Source organism: Cydia splendana, chromosome 26, assembly GCF_910591565.1.
Source record: "Cydia splendana chromosome 26, ilCydSple1.2, whole genome shotgun sequence".
NCBI lineage: Eukaryota > Metazoa > Arthropoda > Insecta > Lepidoptera > Tortricidae > Cydia > Cydia splendana.
The window spans coordinates 9254737-9270378 of NC_085985.1; the positions used below are offsets into that span (position 1 = coordinate 9254737).

General features: G+C 40.0%; 2 protein-coding genes across 5 annotated transcripts in view; both read left to right on the forward strand.

Annotated features, from left to right (window-relative positions):
• The window catches only part of LOC134803292 (glycerol-3-phosphate acyltransferase 4), a 34604-nt gene extending 24936 nt beyond the window's left edge, over positions 1 to 9668 (forward strand). For 2 of the 4 annotated variants that reach the window (XM_063776062.1, XM_063776066.1), the window contains 5 exons: positions 1854 to 2087; positions 3538 to 3771; positions 6808 to 6923; positions 8074 to 8214; positions 9455 to 9668. In XM_063776062.1, the coding sequence (XP_063632132.1) occupies positions 1854 to 2087; positions 3538 to 3771; positions 6808 to 6923; positions 8074 to 8214; positions 9455 to 9668 (939 nt within the window). The remainder of the gene's footprint in view (positions 1 to 1853; positions 2088 to 3537; positions 3772 to 6807; positions 6924 to 8073; positions 8215 to 9454) is intronic. The other 2 variants (XM_063776064.1, XM_063776063.1) reach the window with 2 other exon arrangements.
• Positions 9669 to 9902: 234 nt separating this feature from the next.
• On the forward strand, positions 9903 to 15201 carry LOC134803413 (glycerol-3-phosphate acyltransferase 3-like). The gene is made up of 2 exons (XM_063776233.1): positions 9903 to 10464; positions 13152 to 15201. Exons 1-2 carry the CDS (start codon positions 10304 to 10306, stop codon positions 13237 to 13239), a joined length of 249 nt encoding a protein of 82 aa, XP_063632303.1. The 5' UTR covers positions 9903 to 10303; the 3' UTR covers positions 13240 to 15201.
• The last annotated feature ends 441 nt before the right edge of the window (positions 15202 to 15642 follow it).

A 15642-nucleotide genomic window follows, 5' to 3' on the forward strand; every position in this document is an offset into this window, starting at 1 on the left:
TCTGATATTAGGTCCTTACCTATGAAATTGGCGTTTTTGTTCATAGATATAAGTCTGATCCTAGTTTTTTTTTTTTACAAAAGTACATACACAATTACAATAAAACTACAGTGCACTCAATAAACAACGATTTTACATACAATTAATTGTTATTTTTTATTGTTAAGTGTTCAGAATTAAGCCTTGAAAATAGGTCTTTTCATGTGCTGTCGGTTCGAGTATTAAAATTACTTATATTTTTCTAATGGTACCAATTTTCAAGAAATGGAGATATTGAAAACATACCTTAAAGGTGTCAAAAATTACTGGAAAAATTTTGTTTGGTTTGAATTAGCCATCAAAAAAATATCCGCAAAATTAATTGTATGGAAATTCGTGTTTCGTTGAAATTCTCCGAACAAAACGCCAATTTCATAGGTAATGACCTAATATATGGGACGACTTATTTCTAAGTGACCAGTCCACGAATTTTCAGTATGCCCTAAGTACTGTCACATTTACAGGGTGCTTAGAGCATTTAGTAACTGGAGATGTCATCGCTGTCATTTTCTTTACGAAACAGTCTGCCGATCTTTGCGGGGGAGGGGACGTCAAATGTATTGCTATTTCTACATGATTTGTACGTAGCGTATAGCATGTCAGTCCATACAAAAGTTTGCACAATTGTGTAAGTTTTTCGGCAGAGGGGTAAGCTCTCAATGGCCACTCCAGTTATTAAATGCTCTAAGACAGTGGCTAAAAAATAAGTGCATTCCCGTGTCAGGGAGGTTTTGGGATTATACTGAGCAACTTTTACTATGACACCAACTCCGAAATCGTGATAAAAAATTTGGCTGTTTCATACATTTTGGCTGGTCCATTTTCTATGGGAGGGTAATTTTTTTTTTCGCGATGTCGGGGTTGATCCCATAGTAAAGGTTGCTCAGTATAATCCCAAAACCTCCCTGGCAACGGGAATGCACTTATTTGTTGGCCACCTTGTATAAATAAATACACACAGTTACTGAAAACGAATCTAAACTAAACTCCAAAACGTAATTCAAGACCAAAAAAAGTAAGAAAATGTTGCCACTGCAATAATTTGTTTGTAAAATAGTAAATTCCTGTTGATAAATAATCACGCTAAGATATTAGTAATTTTACTCCTACGATTTAAAAAAGTACTTTTATTTACTTATTTTTACATAAATACAAGACGCGCTAGTAAAAAGTAGCAACATTTTCTTACTTTTTTTGGTCTTGAATTACGATTTGGAGTATAGCAATTCAAATTACCTCGATAAAACTAACCAATAATGCAATAATTTAACATTTTTGATCCTAATTTATTTGTAAAACAGATTTTCTTCTATTTTAGATATTTTCACTGTTAATTCTTATTTGTGTATTGTTTTATTTACTTAATTTATTATTGTGACTAATTACTAATACTCTTTTATGTTGTGTAAACATATTCTCTACAATTCTATGTTCTACTCTTACTTTCTTTTATTTTTTTAAAACTTACCTCTTCTAATATTTATTGTTTTTAGAAAAACATTAAATTTTATGCGAAAAATTTCGTAATTTTAGTTTATTTTTACTCAGAATCACGGGTACTATTAAAAAAGAAAAAGGTCACGATTTTTCTTACAAAATAATTAAGTCAGTTTTGTGACTATCCGTATAGAAATTATGTTTAAAAACTTTAAGCTAACCATTAAAAATTAATGTTGCCAGCTGGCAAAAACGACACTATTTAAAAAAAATGTACTCATCATTCTAAGTAGAAAAATATCCTCAATTCTGTGATTCTTCGCAAAAGACATATTTTTCTAAAAACACTAACCTATTTCTCCACTAACCGACCACAGATAATATTCATGCTCACAATGACAAGCATCGCCAGCACGCTGCCGCCCGGCAGAATACAGCGAATCCTAGGCATGATGTCCTACATGATATCCATACGGATCATGATACGTTCCTTATCTGTGGTCATCGACTACCACGACAAACAGAACATGCCTAAAGGCGGGATCTGCGTTGCCAACCACACGACTATAATCGATGTGGCCGTTTTGAGCTGTAACCAGTGTTTCTCTATGGTATATATTTTTTTTCCGGGCTATCGGGTGTGCTGTCTATTGGTTATTCTATGTTTCATTATGTGTTCGTCCCGATTCATACTCATCCTCGGTTCTCCATACAAACGTAGTTACAGCCGTATTCGAACAATGAGATACGTTAAATACTAGATATTGAAACGATATGGAGCGGATATGTCAGTGTCAAACAAAGTGACGTTTTTGTTTGAAGAAACGTCAACTTTGACACTTGTTTGACACTGACATATCCGATCCATATCGTTTCAATATCTAGTATTTGACGTATCTCATTGTTCGAATACGGCTGTAAGTCTCATTTTAAAAAGACTAGCTATTGCTCTGAAAGTTTGTACTTACAATAGGATAAGGTATATCTAGTCCTGTAGCTTCAGATAACATATTTAAAAAAATACAGCGAATTTAAGTTTTTCATACCAAACTTGTTTATACTCTATTTCGTTTGTTTTATAAACTGGAGCTATATTACAGGACTAGATATACCTCATGTCCTTGTATGTGCAAAGTTTCATTACAATCCAACACGGAGTTTTGAAATGAGTACGAAACTCCGTTTGTATGGGAAGGTGAAATTCGGCCGAGCTTGCTGGGGACTCTTAAGGCCTCCTCACACGTTATTACAAATCCGCCAATTATCTAAAATTGCATGCAATTTGTTGCAATGTGAGTGGAGCCCTTAGATGATTGGGTTGTTTTGCTGAAAATCAGAGACAAATTAACTTTGTATCATAGACAAGATATGGACGTAAGTGTTCCGTGGAGTGTTTATTCACAATTTAAGTAGATGGCGTTGCACGTTACGTTTTTGTCTCTCTCGTGAGTTACTTTTTCATAGTTCAGCTGTCAAAACCTCCACCACAGAATAAATAATAGTAATACCGTACAGAAAGGACACTTCCTACAAAACCGAATTTTGACAGCGATTCAGGGTCTAATCATACTGTCCCTTTTGCTGGGCCAATCATGTTGAGCCGAACGGAGCCGAGAATGCCCGAACGCTCTAGTTTTCTACCTCTGTCAGAATAGTTGCCCAATGCGATAAAGTGTAGCAATTATTAGGGTAATAAAAAAAATATTAGGGTAATAATTGCTCGGAGCCAGGGCTCCCAACCGGTTTTTTTGTAAAACCTGAAATATCCTAATATTTTTAATTATTTTATGCTCTTTACGTAGGACTGAATTATGTATTCAGTCAACAACTTCGTATTATTACATTGTCCCAGTAAAAATTAAATAATAAACCAAAGAACGAAAAAGAACGTAATAATACCGGTATTTTTTTATATGAAGAAAAAACCGGAATGCTGACCCGAACGGAGCCGAGAAAGCCCGAAAGGAGAGTCGCCCCACTGCTTCCACTACGTGTTATATTGTCTATGATATAGGGCTTTGTCTCTGGTGTTACCATTGGCGGCATGTACATTTGGGCCAGGTGTGGTGGCTGGTGTTGTGCACGGCGTGCGTGGGCACGCTGCCCGACGGCCGGCTCAAGCAGCGCGTCAACTACGGCGTCAGCATCATGTGCTTCAACTTCCTGTCTCGCTGTATCAGCGCGGTCATCACCTACCATGATGATGACAACAAACCGAGGAGTGGGATCTGCGTGGCGAACCACACCAGCCCTATTGACGCGTTGGTGCTGATGTGCGACAATACATATTCACTGGTAAGGCCAACCCTTTAGCCCAGGGTTTCTTAAAGTCCAGGGTCCATAGCAGGGGTGCTTCAACTTCCTGTCTCGCTGCATCAGCGCCGTCATCACCTACCATGATGATGACAACAAACCGAGGAGTGGGATCTGCGTGGCCAACCACACGAGCCCTATTGATGCGTTGGTGCTGATGTGCGACAATACATATTCACTGGTAAGGCCTATAACCCTTTAGCTGGAGATGCCACGCATATTCGGCAACTATTCGGTATTCGGCCACTTTGCCGAATATTCGGTATTCGGCCGAATGTTGCCTACTATTCGGCCGAATACCGAATATCTGTTGCACCTACTTAAAAAAATAACCAAAAGCTAGGTATATTTAATATTTAAAATGTATTCTTGGAAAGTAGCTAAATACGAAGGCACGTTTTTGAGCATTTGTTGATTACAAAATATTTTATATTTATATGGGTCTGATTTGATTGACTCTTACATTACTTAATTTGATTAACTACATTCATTAATTCTGTTCAACATAAAAATATATCTTAGCAAACGTTGTGCTTTGTTGGCGAACAGTTTTCATAATAATTGTGACTCAAAATTTTCGCATGTCATGCCGAATATTCGGTATTAGGCCGAGACAGGGGCCGAATATTTAGTATTCGGCCAAATTCACTATTCGGGGCATCTCTACCTTTAGCCAAAGAGAATTTGAAATTACTGTCATGGTAAATTATGTAGCTACAGTACATTTACTGCCATCTTTCGACAGAAGATTAAAACTGTTAGGACGTCATTTGACTTTGATCCTTATTCTTTCACTGATATGTGTCAACTTGTTAAATATTAATATTCACGCCATCTACTCGAGAGTAGGCTGAAGGTTATGGCGCCATCGCTCGAAAAGATTGCACCATACCTTTGGCCTATAGTCGAGTATGTTACAAGCTTTTATTTAGTTTCACCTGTCCCGTTGTCTGTCTGTAATGAAATCTTGCAAGTTAAATTTGATCCACTTCCCGGTTTCCGATTGAGCTGAAATTTTGCATGCATGTGTAAATCGGATGACAATGCAATATTATGGTACCATCGAGCTGATCTGATGATGGAGACAGGAGGTGGCCATAGAAACTCTGTGATGAAACAACGCAACCTAATTGTGTTAGGGGATTTTAAAATTGTCTCGATGAGTATTAGTTGTCTGTCGTAAGAAAAGTACAGTCAGCGATAAAAGCTTGTACCAAAAATGCCAAAAACTTATTGCTGCTAAGGACTAAAGGGTTAATCTGACAATTATAACGTAAATATGAATGTAAATCCAACAATCATACAATGTTTCCGACAGTCAGGACAAATCTGACAATCCGACCAGATCCAACAATTTTTACTATCAATTATATTTTAAATAATATCAGTCTCTTCAATCGGTAAGTGATAAGTTTAACACATTCGATACCGCGTACCCGACTCTCGGGCACTCGTAAACTTTACTCAGATGCCGGCATACCCGCTAGTCGGGCAAGAGCTATAAACCTACACGCGACGCCGAAGTGCCCGACAGGCGGGCAAGCATTGCATCTTCACTACCTCAGGGCTGCCACTGCCACTAACAGAAAAAAGTCTTCTGATTATTATGTGGTCGAAAAGTTGGTACAGTTGATTATTATATTTTATTACTTCACTTTGTATTTTTATTTACTTTACCTAATGCGATTACAAAATAAAAATTCTTATTAGTTGGTTACGTGAAATTGCATACACGGGTATGTATCAATAGGAGTTAGAATTAGGAGAAGAACAAAACGGGGAGCCTAAACAGATGAGACAGCAGATTTAATTTTATCCACGTACTTATACGAAAGTTACTTGGCACAGCCCTGAGCGTCCGCCGCTTGCCCGACTAGCGGGTTCGCGGCGTGCGGCATTGAGTTGCACGTCGTTGCCCGACTAGCGAGTACTGTCGGTTTCTGGGGTATTGTTTGAAATTTTGCCTGGTTGCGAAAGTGTTAAAAAAATATTTTAGTATTAGCATGAGACCTAAAAAGTGGGTAAATATGATTAAATATATGTGCTTGGGATGATGTATTGCTACAAGTATAGCTTTAGTTAGTTTGTAACTTCCCATATCCCTTTGAACGGCATATGAGTACGGCATATGTGACGTCCCGGGGAAAAGGTACCTTATGGCGGTTGGCGTTTACGCTATTATTAACGCCGCTCCAATTTTATTGCGGCGCTATGCGACGTAAGCGCCAGCCGCGATAAGGTACATTTTGTCGTGGAATATCACATATATGTAACGTACGCTATAACACTTAAGGGTGGGTTGCACCAAATCGTCTGTCACCTTTAAAACATTCGAGAGAAAGCGCTGGTGGCCTAGCGGTAAGAGCGTGCGACTTTCAATCCGGTGGTCGCGGGTTCAAAGTTTCAAACCCCGGTTCGTACCAATGAGTTTTTCGGAACAAGTACGATTTGATGTTTACCAGTCACTTTTCGGTGAAGGAAAGCATCGTGAGAAAACCGGACTAATCCCAACAAGGCCTAGTTTCCCCTCTGGGTTGGAAGGTCGGATGGCAGTCGCTTTCGTAAAAACTAGTACCTACACCAATTCTCGGGGTTAGTTGCCAAGCGGACCCCAGTCGCCCGAGCCGTGGCAAAAAGCCGAGGTAACGCGGGAAGCTTAAAAACATTCGCTTTTTTTATTTGTATAGAAAATGTCATAGTTAATTAAATTAATGTCGATCATCGTGGTTAAAACAATGTGTTTGGTGCAACTGGCCCAAATATTTGGAAAGTCTAAAGAAAAAAAACAATACTTAACCTTTTCGACGCCGTGTCAAACACAAAAGCTGTCACTCGGCCGCCACGTCACCGAAGTGTCAAAACTGAAATTGAACTTTATGCATATGCACAAAGGTCTATGTTGCTCTGTGGTCTGTAACCAATTAATCGGCGTTGAACCTGCGGTGCGGATATATCGGTCATTGGCGTCCAAAGGGTTAATTATAAACTTATTAATAACTCGTACTTACGGTATTTCAGATAGGACAGCGGCACGGTGGTTTCCTAGGCCTCCTGCAGAGGGCGCTGGCTCGCGCCTCCCCCCACATCTGGTTCGAGAGGTCGGAGGTCAAGGACCGCCACGCCGTGGCCAGGAGGTGAGGCTCACAATGACATACTACTAATACTAGTAACGCCATCTATACTCTGTATCTTTAAGTATTTAAATAAAAGTAAACAAAATCTACCCTCAAATGGCTCCTTAAGCCAGCTGAGGGTAGATGAAAACATTACATGATCAAATAATGTAGGTTAAAGTCAGGTCGTTCAGTGACAGATCCAGGCGGTTTTGTATTTGGTTGGTTAACCAATAAATGTTATAACTACCCGAAAATGTACAAATTGTTTGTTTACTTTTATTTAAATACCCAAAGATACAGACTATAGTGTCACACCCGTTAAACATTTAGTTTAATAGATGGACCCGTACACACAGAATAACTAATAGTACTACCGTCCGTACAGTGCTAGAGTTACCAAGAAAAGTCTGGTGGAATACCACCCTTATCTTATATAAACTCTCGCATATACACCGTGTTTTTTTTGATTTCCGTTAATTTCAAGGGTGCATTCCTGAGCTTAAATCAAGTAACTTTCTCAAAGACACCGATGTTCTAATTAAGTCCATTTCGGAGATAATCCATAATTTATTTTTTTCCTATAAGGCCTCTACAAGCGTGTACACTTGCCTTAGGGCCGGCTTACATATTGATTAGTGTTTAGAATGAGTTCATACATTTGCTACTAAACTTAAGTACAATCTCGGTCGATTGATCTACGAAATGACATTGATATGTCACAGATTTCAATTGTTTGGTTGAGTTAAATGTAATGCCCGTGTTACAACAACGTACGTACGTACTATATGCTACATTTAATTACTTTTTAAACAAAAAAAAAACAAAAAAGAAAACAAAAAAAAATTTTTTTTTTGAAAATTAACTATGCCATTTAGTTCTTATAAACGTACTTAACTATACCCCGAAGTTAACGGAATTCAATAAAAACACGGTGTAGTTCAAGTGTGGATCCTTTTAGCAGTGTAGTAGTTCTGACTATACACACACATCAGCTGATTGATGTGTATAGACAGAACTAGCGGTACTGATAATTCCGCTACTTGACGCTACGAAATTGTATTACATAATTTTTTATTTTACCTTCCATAATTCAGCGACATCTAGCGAGGCGCCCTAAGAGTTAAAGGGTCATAATACTCATAATGTCACAAACCTTTATTGTCCGCAGACTAAAAGAGCACATATCAGTCCCCGACAACCCCCCCATCCTGATCTTCCCGGAGGGGACCTGCATCAACAACACCTCGGTGATGCAGTTCAAGAAGGGCAGCTTCGAGGTCGGCGGCTGGATCTACCCCGTCGCCATTAAGTGAGTGAACTCTTTACTATAGGCAAAGACATATGTAACTTCGTATAAGACGAATAAAGTCTAAGGAAAAAACGTGCCTCGGAATTCAAGTAAAAGTAATTCTCGAATAGATGCCGCACACACCTTTAGCCTATCCTCGGCTAGATGGCGTGACGACACCGTTTCATATTTAACAATTTTAACACATAGATATCAGTGAATGAACATGGATCAAAATGATATAAAAATAAATAAAATCATTTATCCATATATATACATTTTTTGATAACTTTATACGTTTTCATTTTGAGTTTTAGTCGTGTGTCGATAGATGGCAGTAAATTTATAGTGACTACAAAATTTACAATGACAGGACCCCTCTATACTATCTATTCTTTTTGCTATAGGCAAAGAGAATTTGAAATAGAGAGTTACTGTCATGGTAAATTATGTAACTACAGTACATTTACTGCCATCTTTCGACAGAAGATTAAAACTGCTAGAACGCCATTTGACATTGATCATTATTCTTTCACTGATATGTGTTGACTTGTTAAATATTAATATTAACGCCATGGCGCCATAACCTTCAGCCTACTTACCGGTTAAACCTGGAATTACCATGGTTAACAGTACAATTCGACACTTGGTTAACGGTCAAACCGTTTAACCCCGGGTTACTGGGATGGTGCAAGTGGCGCTAAGGCTATCAAAATTTATGCACATCTCCTTAGATGGAGTAAACTCGGATTACGCGCATTTAGGACCAAATGAAAGTATTAAATCGATTTCTAGCTTACTGGGAATTAATTCCTCTTAACGCTATTTGTGGATCTAAATTGATTGGCCTACTATAGTTCTTTTTTTTAACTTGATGTGTCTTTTAATTGAAAAACACGTTTTAAAAATAAGTCACGGCAAATATGTAACAATTGTGAATCTAATACGATCATTTATATTCTTCTGCTTTCATAAGTAATAGTTACTGATTTTTAAAAAGCGTTTTTCAATTAAAAGACATGTCAAGATCGCTTACCTTCTTTCTAATGCTAAAAAAAAACGAACTATAGACGAATACAGTGACTTAGGCCCATTTGCACAATTTACTAACCCCGGGGTTAACCGGTTAAACCTGGAGTTACCATGGTTACCAGTACAATTTGACACTGGATTACCGGTTTAACCAGTTAACCCCGGGTTAGTGGGATGGTGCAATTGGCGCTTATAAATTCAAATTCCTTGACAAATAAATATTTTTCAGATACGACCCCCGCTTCGGCGATGCGTTCTGGAACAGCTCGCGCTACGGCATGCTGCACTACCTCCTCAACATGATGTCGTCGTGGGCCATCGTGTGCGACGTGTGGTACCTGCCCCCCATGCGGAGGGGGGAGAGGGAGGACGCCGTGGCCTTCGCGAACAGAGTGAAGGCGGCCGTGGCGGCCCGGGGAGGGCTTATAGACCTACAGTGGTGAGTGTGATACAGAGGGGCGATTGGAACAGCTACGGCATGCTGCACTACCTCCTCAACATGATGTCGTCGTGGGCCATCGTGTGCGACGTGTGGTACCTGCCCCCCATGCGGAGGGGGGAGAGGGAGGACGCCGTGGCCTTCGCGAACAGAGTGAAGGCGGCCGTGGCGGCCCGGGGAGGGCTTATAGACCTACAGTGGTGAGTGTGATACAGAGGGGCGATTGGAACAGCTACGGCATGCTGCACTACCTCCTCAACATGATGTCGTCGTGGGCCATCGTGTGCGACGTGTGGTACCTGCCCCCCATGCGGAGGGGGGAGAGGGAGGACGCCGTGGCCTTCGCGAACAGAGTGAAGGCGGCCGTGGCGGCCCGGGGAGGGCTTATAGACCTGCAGTGGTGAGTGTGATACAGAGGGGCGATTGGAACAGCTACGGCATGCTGCACTACCTCCTCAACATGATGTCGTCGTGGGCCATTGTGTGCGACGTGTGGTACCTGCCCCCCATGCGGAGGGGGGAGAGGGAGGACGCCGTGGCCTTCGCGAACAGAGTGAAGGCGGCCGTGGCGGCCCGGGGAGGGCTTATAGACCTGCAGTGGTGAGTGTGATACAGAGGGGCGATTGGAACAGCTACGGCATGCTGCACTACCTCCTCAACATGATGTCGTCGTGGGCCATCGTGTGCGACGTGTGGTACCTGCCCCCCATGCGGAGGGGGGAGAGGGAGGACGCCGTGGCCTTCGCGAACAGAGTGAAGGCGGCCGTGGCGGCCCGGGGAGGGCTTATAGACCTGCAGTGGTGAGTGTGATACAGAGGGGCGATTGGAACAGCTACGGCATGCTGCACTACCTCCTCAACATGATGTCGTCGTGGGCCATCGTGTGCGACGTGTGGTACCTGCCCCCCATGCGGAGGGGGGAGAGGGAGGACGCCGTGGCCTTCGCGAACAGAGTGAAGGCGGCCGTGGAGGCCCGGGGAGGGCTTATAGACCTGCAGTGGTGTGTGTGTCAATCAGGGCATGTTGCGAATATCCGCATCCGCAACCGTGGAACTTCCGCACAGTGTTGGGCATTCAAGAATAAAATCATTATTTGAATAAGAATTTGTCGGAATAAAATCATCTCGATTTTATTCCCGTCAAATTTATTCAAATAATTTTGGTCGGGAATAATTCGTATGAGAAAAAATTGAATGAGAATAACATATTCTTAATCAAATAAATATAATCATGATTTTTATTCGAAATAATATTCCACGAATAAAAATGTGGTCTGGGTACCGTATAGGTACTAATTACGTATAGTTAGGTAGATGTAATAGTAGTTAGTTTCTTGTCTAATTCATACCCATTTTATGGAATAAAATCTTACAAATTGACTGTCGCATAGTTTCAGTAACCGTATTATTTTTAATTTACTAACCAAATCATTATGTTAAATTTTGCTGGTCTAGGGGCCTAGCCAAGATGCCAATCGCTTGCGCTCCGACAACGAAGCGCTTTCTGTCTCTATCACTCTTACATATTAGTGCGATAGAGAGCCAGAGATAGCGTTTTGTTGTCGTAGCGCAAACCATTGGCATGTTGGCTACGCACTCAAGGTGCCTAGCCAAGATGCCAATTTTTGTTTTTAATTTAATAACCAAATCATTAGGTAAATTTAGCTGTTCTGGGGGCCTAGCCAACATGCCAATCGCTTGCGCTCCGACAACGAAGCGCTTTCTGTCTCTATCACTCTTACATATTAGTGCGAGAGAGACAGAGATAGCGTTTTGTTGTCGTAGCGCAAACCATTGGCATGTTGGCTACGAACCCAAGGTGCCTAGCCAAGATGACAATTATTGTTTTTGATTTAATAACCAAATCATTAGGTAAATTTAGCAGTTCTGGGGGCCTAGCCAACATGCCAATCGCTTGTGCTCCAACAACGAAGCGCTTTGTCTCTATCACTCTTACATATTAGTGGGATAGAGAGACAGAGATAGCGTTTCGTTGTCGTAGCGCAAACGTTTGGCATGTTAGCTACGCACCCAAGGTGCCTAGCCAAGATGCCAATTCTTGTTTTTAATTTAATAACCAAATCATTAGGTAAATTTAGCTGTTCTGGGGGCCTAGCCAACATGCCAATCGCTTGCGCTCCGACAACGAAGCGCTTTCCGTCTCTATCACTCTTACATATTAGTGCGATAGAGAGACAGAGATAGCGTTTCATTGTCGTAGCGCAAACGATTGGCATGTTGGCTACGCACCCAAGGTGCCTAGCCAAGATGACCATTTTTGTTTTTAATTTAATAACCAAATCTTTGGGTACAATTTAGCTGTTCTGGGGGCCTAGCCAATATGCCAATCGTTTGCGCTCCGACAACGAAGCGCTTTCTGCCTCTATTACTCTTACATATTAGTGCGATAGAGAGACAGATACCGTTTCGTTGTAGTAGCGCAAACGATTGGCATGTTGGCTAGGCCTCCAGAACAGCTACATTGTGCCTAATGATTTGGTTATTAAATTAAAAACAAAAAATGTCATCTTGGCTAGGCACCTTAGGTGCGTAGCCAACATGCCAATCGTTTGCGCTACGAGAACGAAACGCTATCTCTGTCTTTCTATCGCACTAATATGTAAGAGTGATAGAGACAGGAAGTGCTTCGTTGTCGGAGCACAAGCGATTGGCATCTTGGCTAGGCCCCCAGAACAGCTAAATTTTACCTAATGATTTGGTTATTAAATTAATAAGAAAAATTGTCATCTTGACTAGGCACCTTGAGTGCGTAGCCAACATGCCGATCGTTTGCGCTGCGATAACGAAACGCTATCTGTCTCTCTATCGCACTGATATGTAAGAGTGATAGAGAGAGACTATACCTACGCAACTCCACGGAGCGTTAACGTTTGGCATATTGGCTAAGCATCCTGATCGGAGGATAGAACTAGATAGTGTATAGCGGAACTCTTCAATGTGTACTATACCTAAACTAAAGTAATAAATATCAATTCAATCCGACTTTTAAATAGAAGGGTGAAAATCAACTTACAAAAATAAATATAACCGATTGTACTACAAAAATTAACTTAATTCTAAATAACATTTTAATTGAATAAAACCTTATTTAGAATAGTCCTACTTCTAGAATAATTATTCTGTTTTTTATTCCGCATTTAAAATAAAAGTCACATGATTTATTCACCTTAATTTTATTCTAAAATAACTAGTGCAAGAATTATTCTAATTCAACTCGATTTGAATAAGAATAAAATTTCTGTTTTTATTCTTATTCTTATTCAAGTTAATTTTTGCCCAACTCTGCTTCCGCATTATATTCAAAATCCGCATCCGCATAAAATCGTTGCGGAGCTTAATGCGGATGCGGACGTCGTACGAGTTGGTACAAGATCGCTTACCTTCTTTCTAATGCTAAAAAAACGAACTATAGTGCTGCACTCTGGCGGCAGAACATTGCATTAATTAAATTAACTATTTTCTTACAGGGACGGCCAACTAAAACGTATGAAGGCGAAGAAGGAATGGCGGGAATTGCAGCAAGAAGAATTCAGCAAACGGTTAAAAGGCGAATGAGAATACCTGGTTAAAGTGTTAAAATACCTGGTAAATAACAGGTAAAAATACCTGGTAAATACTAGCCGATACCTGGAACAGGTAAATGTACTGAGTGTTAATATTTGTGACTTAAAAGTGAGTGAGCAATGATTATGATATGACTAGTATACGTTTTGTATGGAAAAATACCTGTTAGTATTTTATTAGTTACGCTTTGAGCGTATTGTGTATATTTGAAGGGGTCTCTATTGTTTCCCGAATAGTTTTAAGTCATAATGTATTGTTTGTCCGAATTTTCGTTAGCCATAATTGGTTATTCACAGAAACGCGTAACTTTTCAGGATTGCCATAAAACAAATCTAACCTAACCCATCTACAGAATAACCTTACGAAAATCCTGAACTATTAACGGTTTCAGTTTTATGACTAACGATAATATGACAAACAACACATTATGACTTAAAACTTTATGGGAAACAAAGGGACCCCATATTTGAAGCCATATTGCTTAGGTAGTATGTTATTTTTAATATAATGTATAGTCGTTCGATTTGTAGCAGGCCCCGAACGGCTAATCCTTTGTCTATTCAGTTTAAGTAAAACCGTGCCTGCTACTACCTGCATAAAAAATGGTTCGGTCACTTTAACCGGTTATTGAATTATAACTCCTATGGGACTTGCAATAAGATTCAAAATGAACTAATGGAAAGATATTTTGCGAGGCTGTGTGTGGTCCCTTTACGGTTACTGAGTGCCGGCGAGTCGAACGCTACAGAACCAGTCTAAAATGTGTCATCGAGATGCGTAACAAAGGCGCGTTGTCGGAGAGCGCACCTACACTGGTTTTTTGAGCGTTGGACTAGCCCGCGCTCAGGTGCCAAATAGATTAATAGGGTATTATACTGTATATAAAATAAATTATTTTACACCATGCATGAAATAAAGCACCACATAATTATTAGAAAAACACAGATAGGAGTCATTTTTAAACACAAGTTCTATTTAATAAACCGGATAGAAATATAAATAGTAGGTGAGTTGACCGTGACGTCACGATGTAATGTTTCATCTAAATTCCATTTGATAGTTCTAAAAAAGTAACTGATTTGACTAGCAGGAAAATACCTTATTAAGATCCTTTTCATGCAGGTAAGTAGCACTTGCGGTTTTGCTTAAAATTTTAACTAGCCTAGCTCTCACGGTTCATGAGTTATAGCCTGGTGACATACAGACGTACAGAGTAGTCTTATAGGGTCCCGTTTTTACCCTTTGGGTACGGAACCCTAAAAATGACTCATCTAGGGCCAAAATCTAGAGAGGAAAATGTCAAAACGTTTGTATGGAATAATTATATTAATCCTCTTAATTTCTTGCGTTTTCAGAACCGCTAAAAGTGTAACGTAGCATGCTTTATAAGCTTCATAAGAAATTATACTGCAAAACGTAATTCAAGACCAAAAAAAGTAAGAAAATGTTGCCACTGCAATAATTTGTTTGTAAAATAGTAAATTCCTGTTGCTAAATAATCACGCTAAGATAATTTATTTATTAGTAATTTTACTCCTACGATTTAAAAAAGTACCTACTTTTATTTACATAAATACAAGACGCGCTAGTAAAAAGTGGCAACATTTTCTTACTTTTTTTGGTCTTGAAATTTAATCACCAATTTTAGATTCATGGTAATATTAGAGCCCTCTAAATTGAAAAAATGCCCCAAAACGAAAATACTGGCGTCACAAATTGGTATTCTTGCGTCCTTACTCCATTTTATCGGTATCGGTAATATCGGTCATAATCGGCGGTCGAATTCGGCGAGCCAAATTGGCGTTTGCGTCCGCACGACCTGATTCGATCGGACAATTTAATCAGATTGGCGAAAAATTGACTCGTCTGGATACGCCATATTAAGGATGGTATTCCATCTATCCAATAGGTCCAATGTGCATTTGCGTCTCACATTTTGCTTTAATAAGAGAGTGAGACGCAATGCACATTGGACAGTTGGAATACCACCCTAAGCCTTAAACCTCTCCCTTTTAATGACGATTCTCCTAAGCCAAACCTTTTAATAACGATTTTTCTGCTCACGGCACGACCAAGGTTGGAACTTAGGATTTTTGATCGCCACTACGTGTGTGTAAAGAAAAAAGTTAATTAAAAAACCGGCCAAGTGCGAGTCGGACTCGCGCAATAAAGGGTTCCGTACCATTACGCAAAAAAACGTCAAAAAAAATCACGTTTTTTGTTAGGGAGCCCCACATTTATTTTATTCTGATTTTAGTATTTCTTGTTATAGCGGCAACAGAAATACATCATCTGTGAAAATTTCAACTGTAGCTATCACGGTTCATGAGATACAGCCTGGTGACAGACAGACGGACAGCGGAGTGTTAGTATTTTTTTTTACCCTTTGGGTTG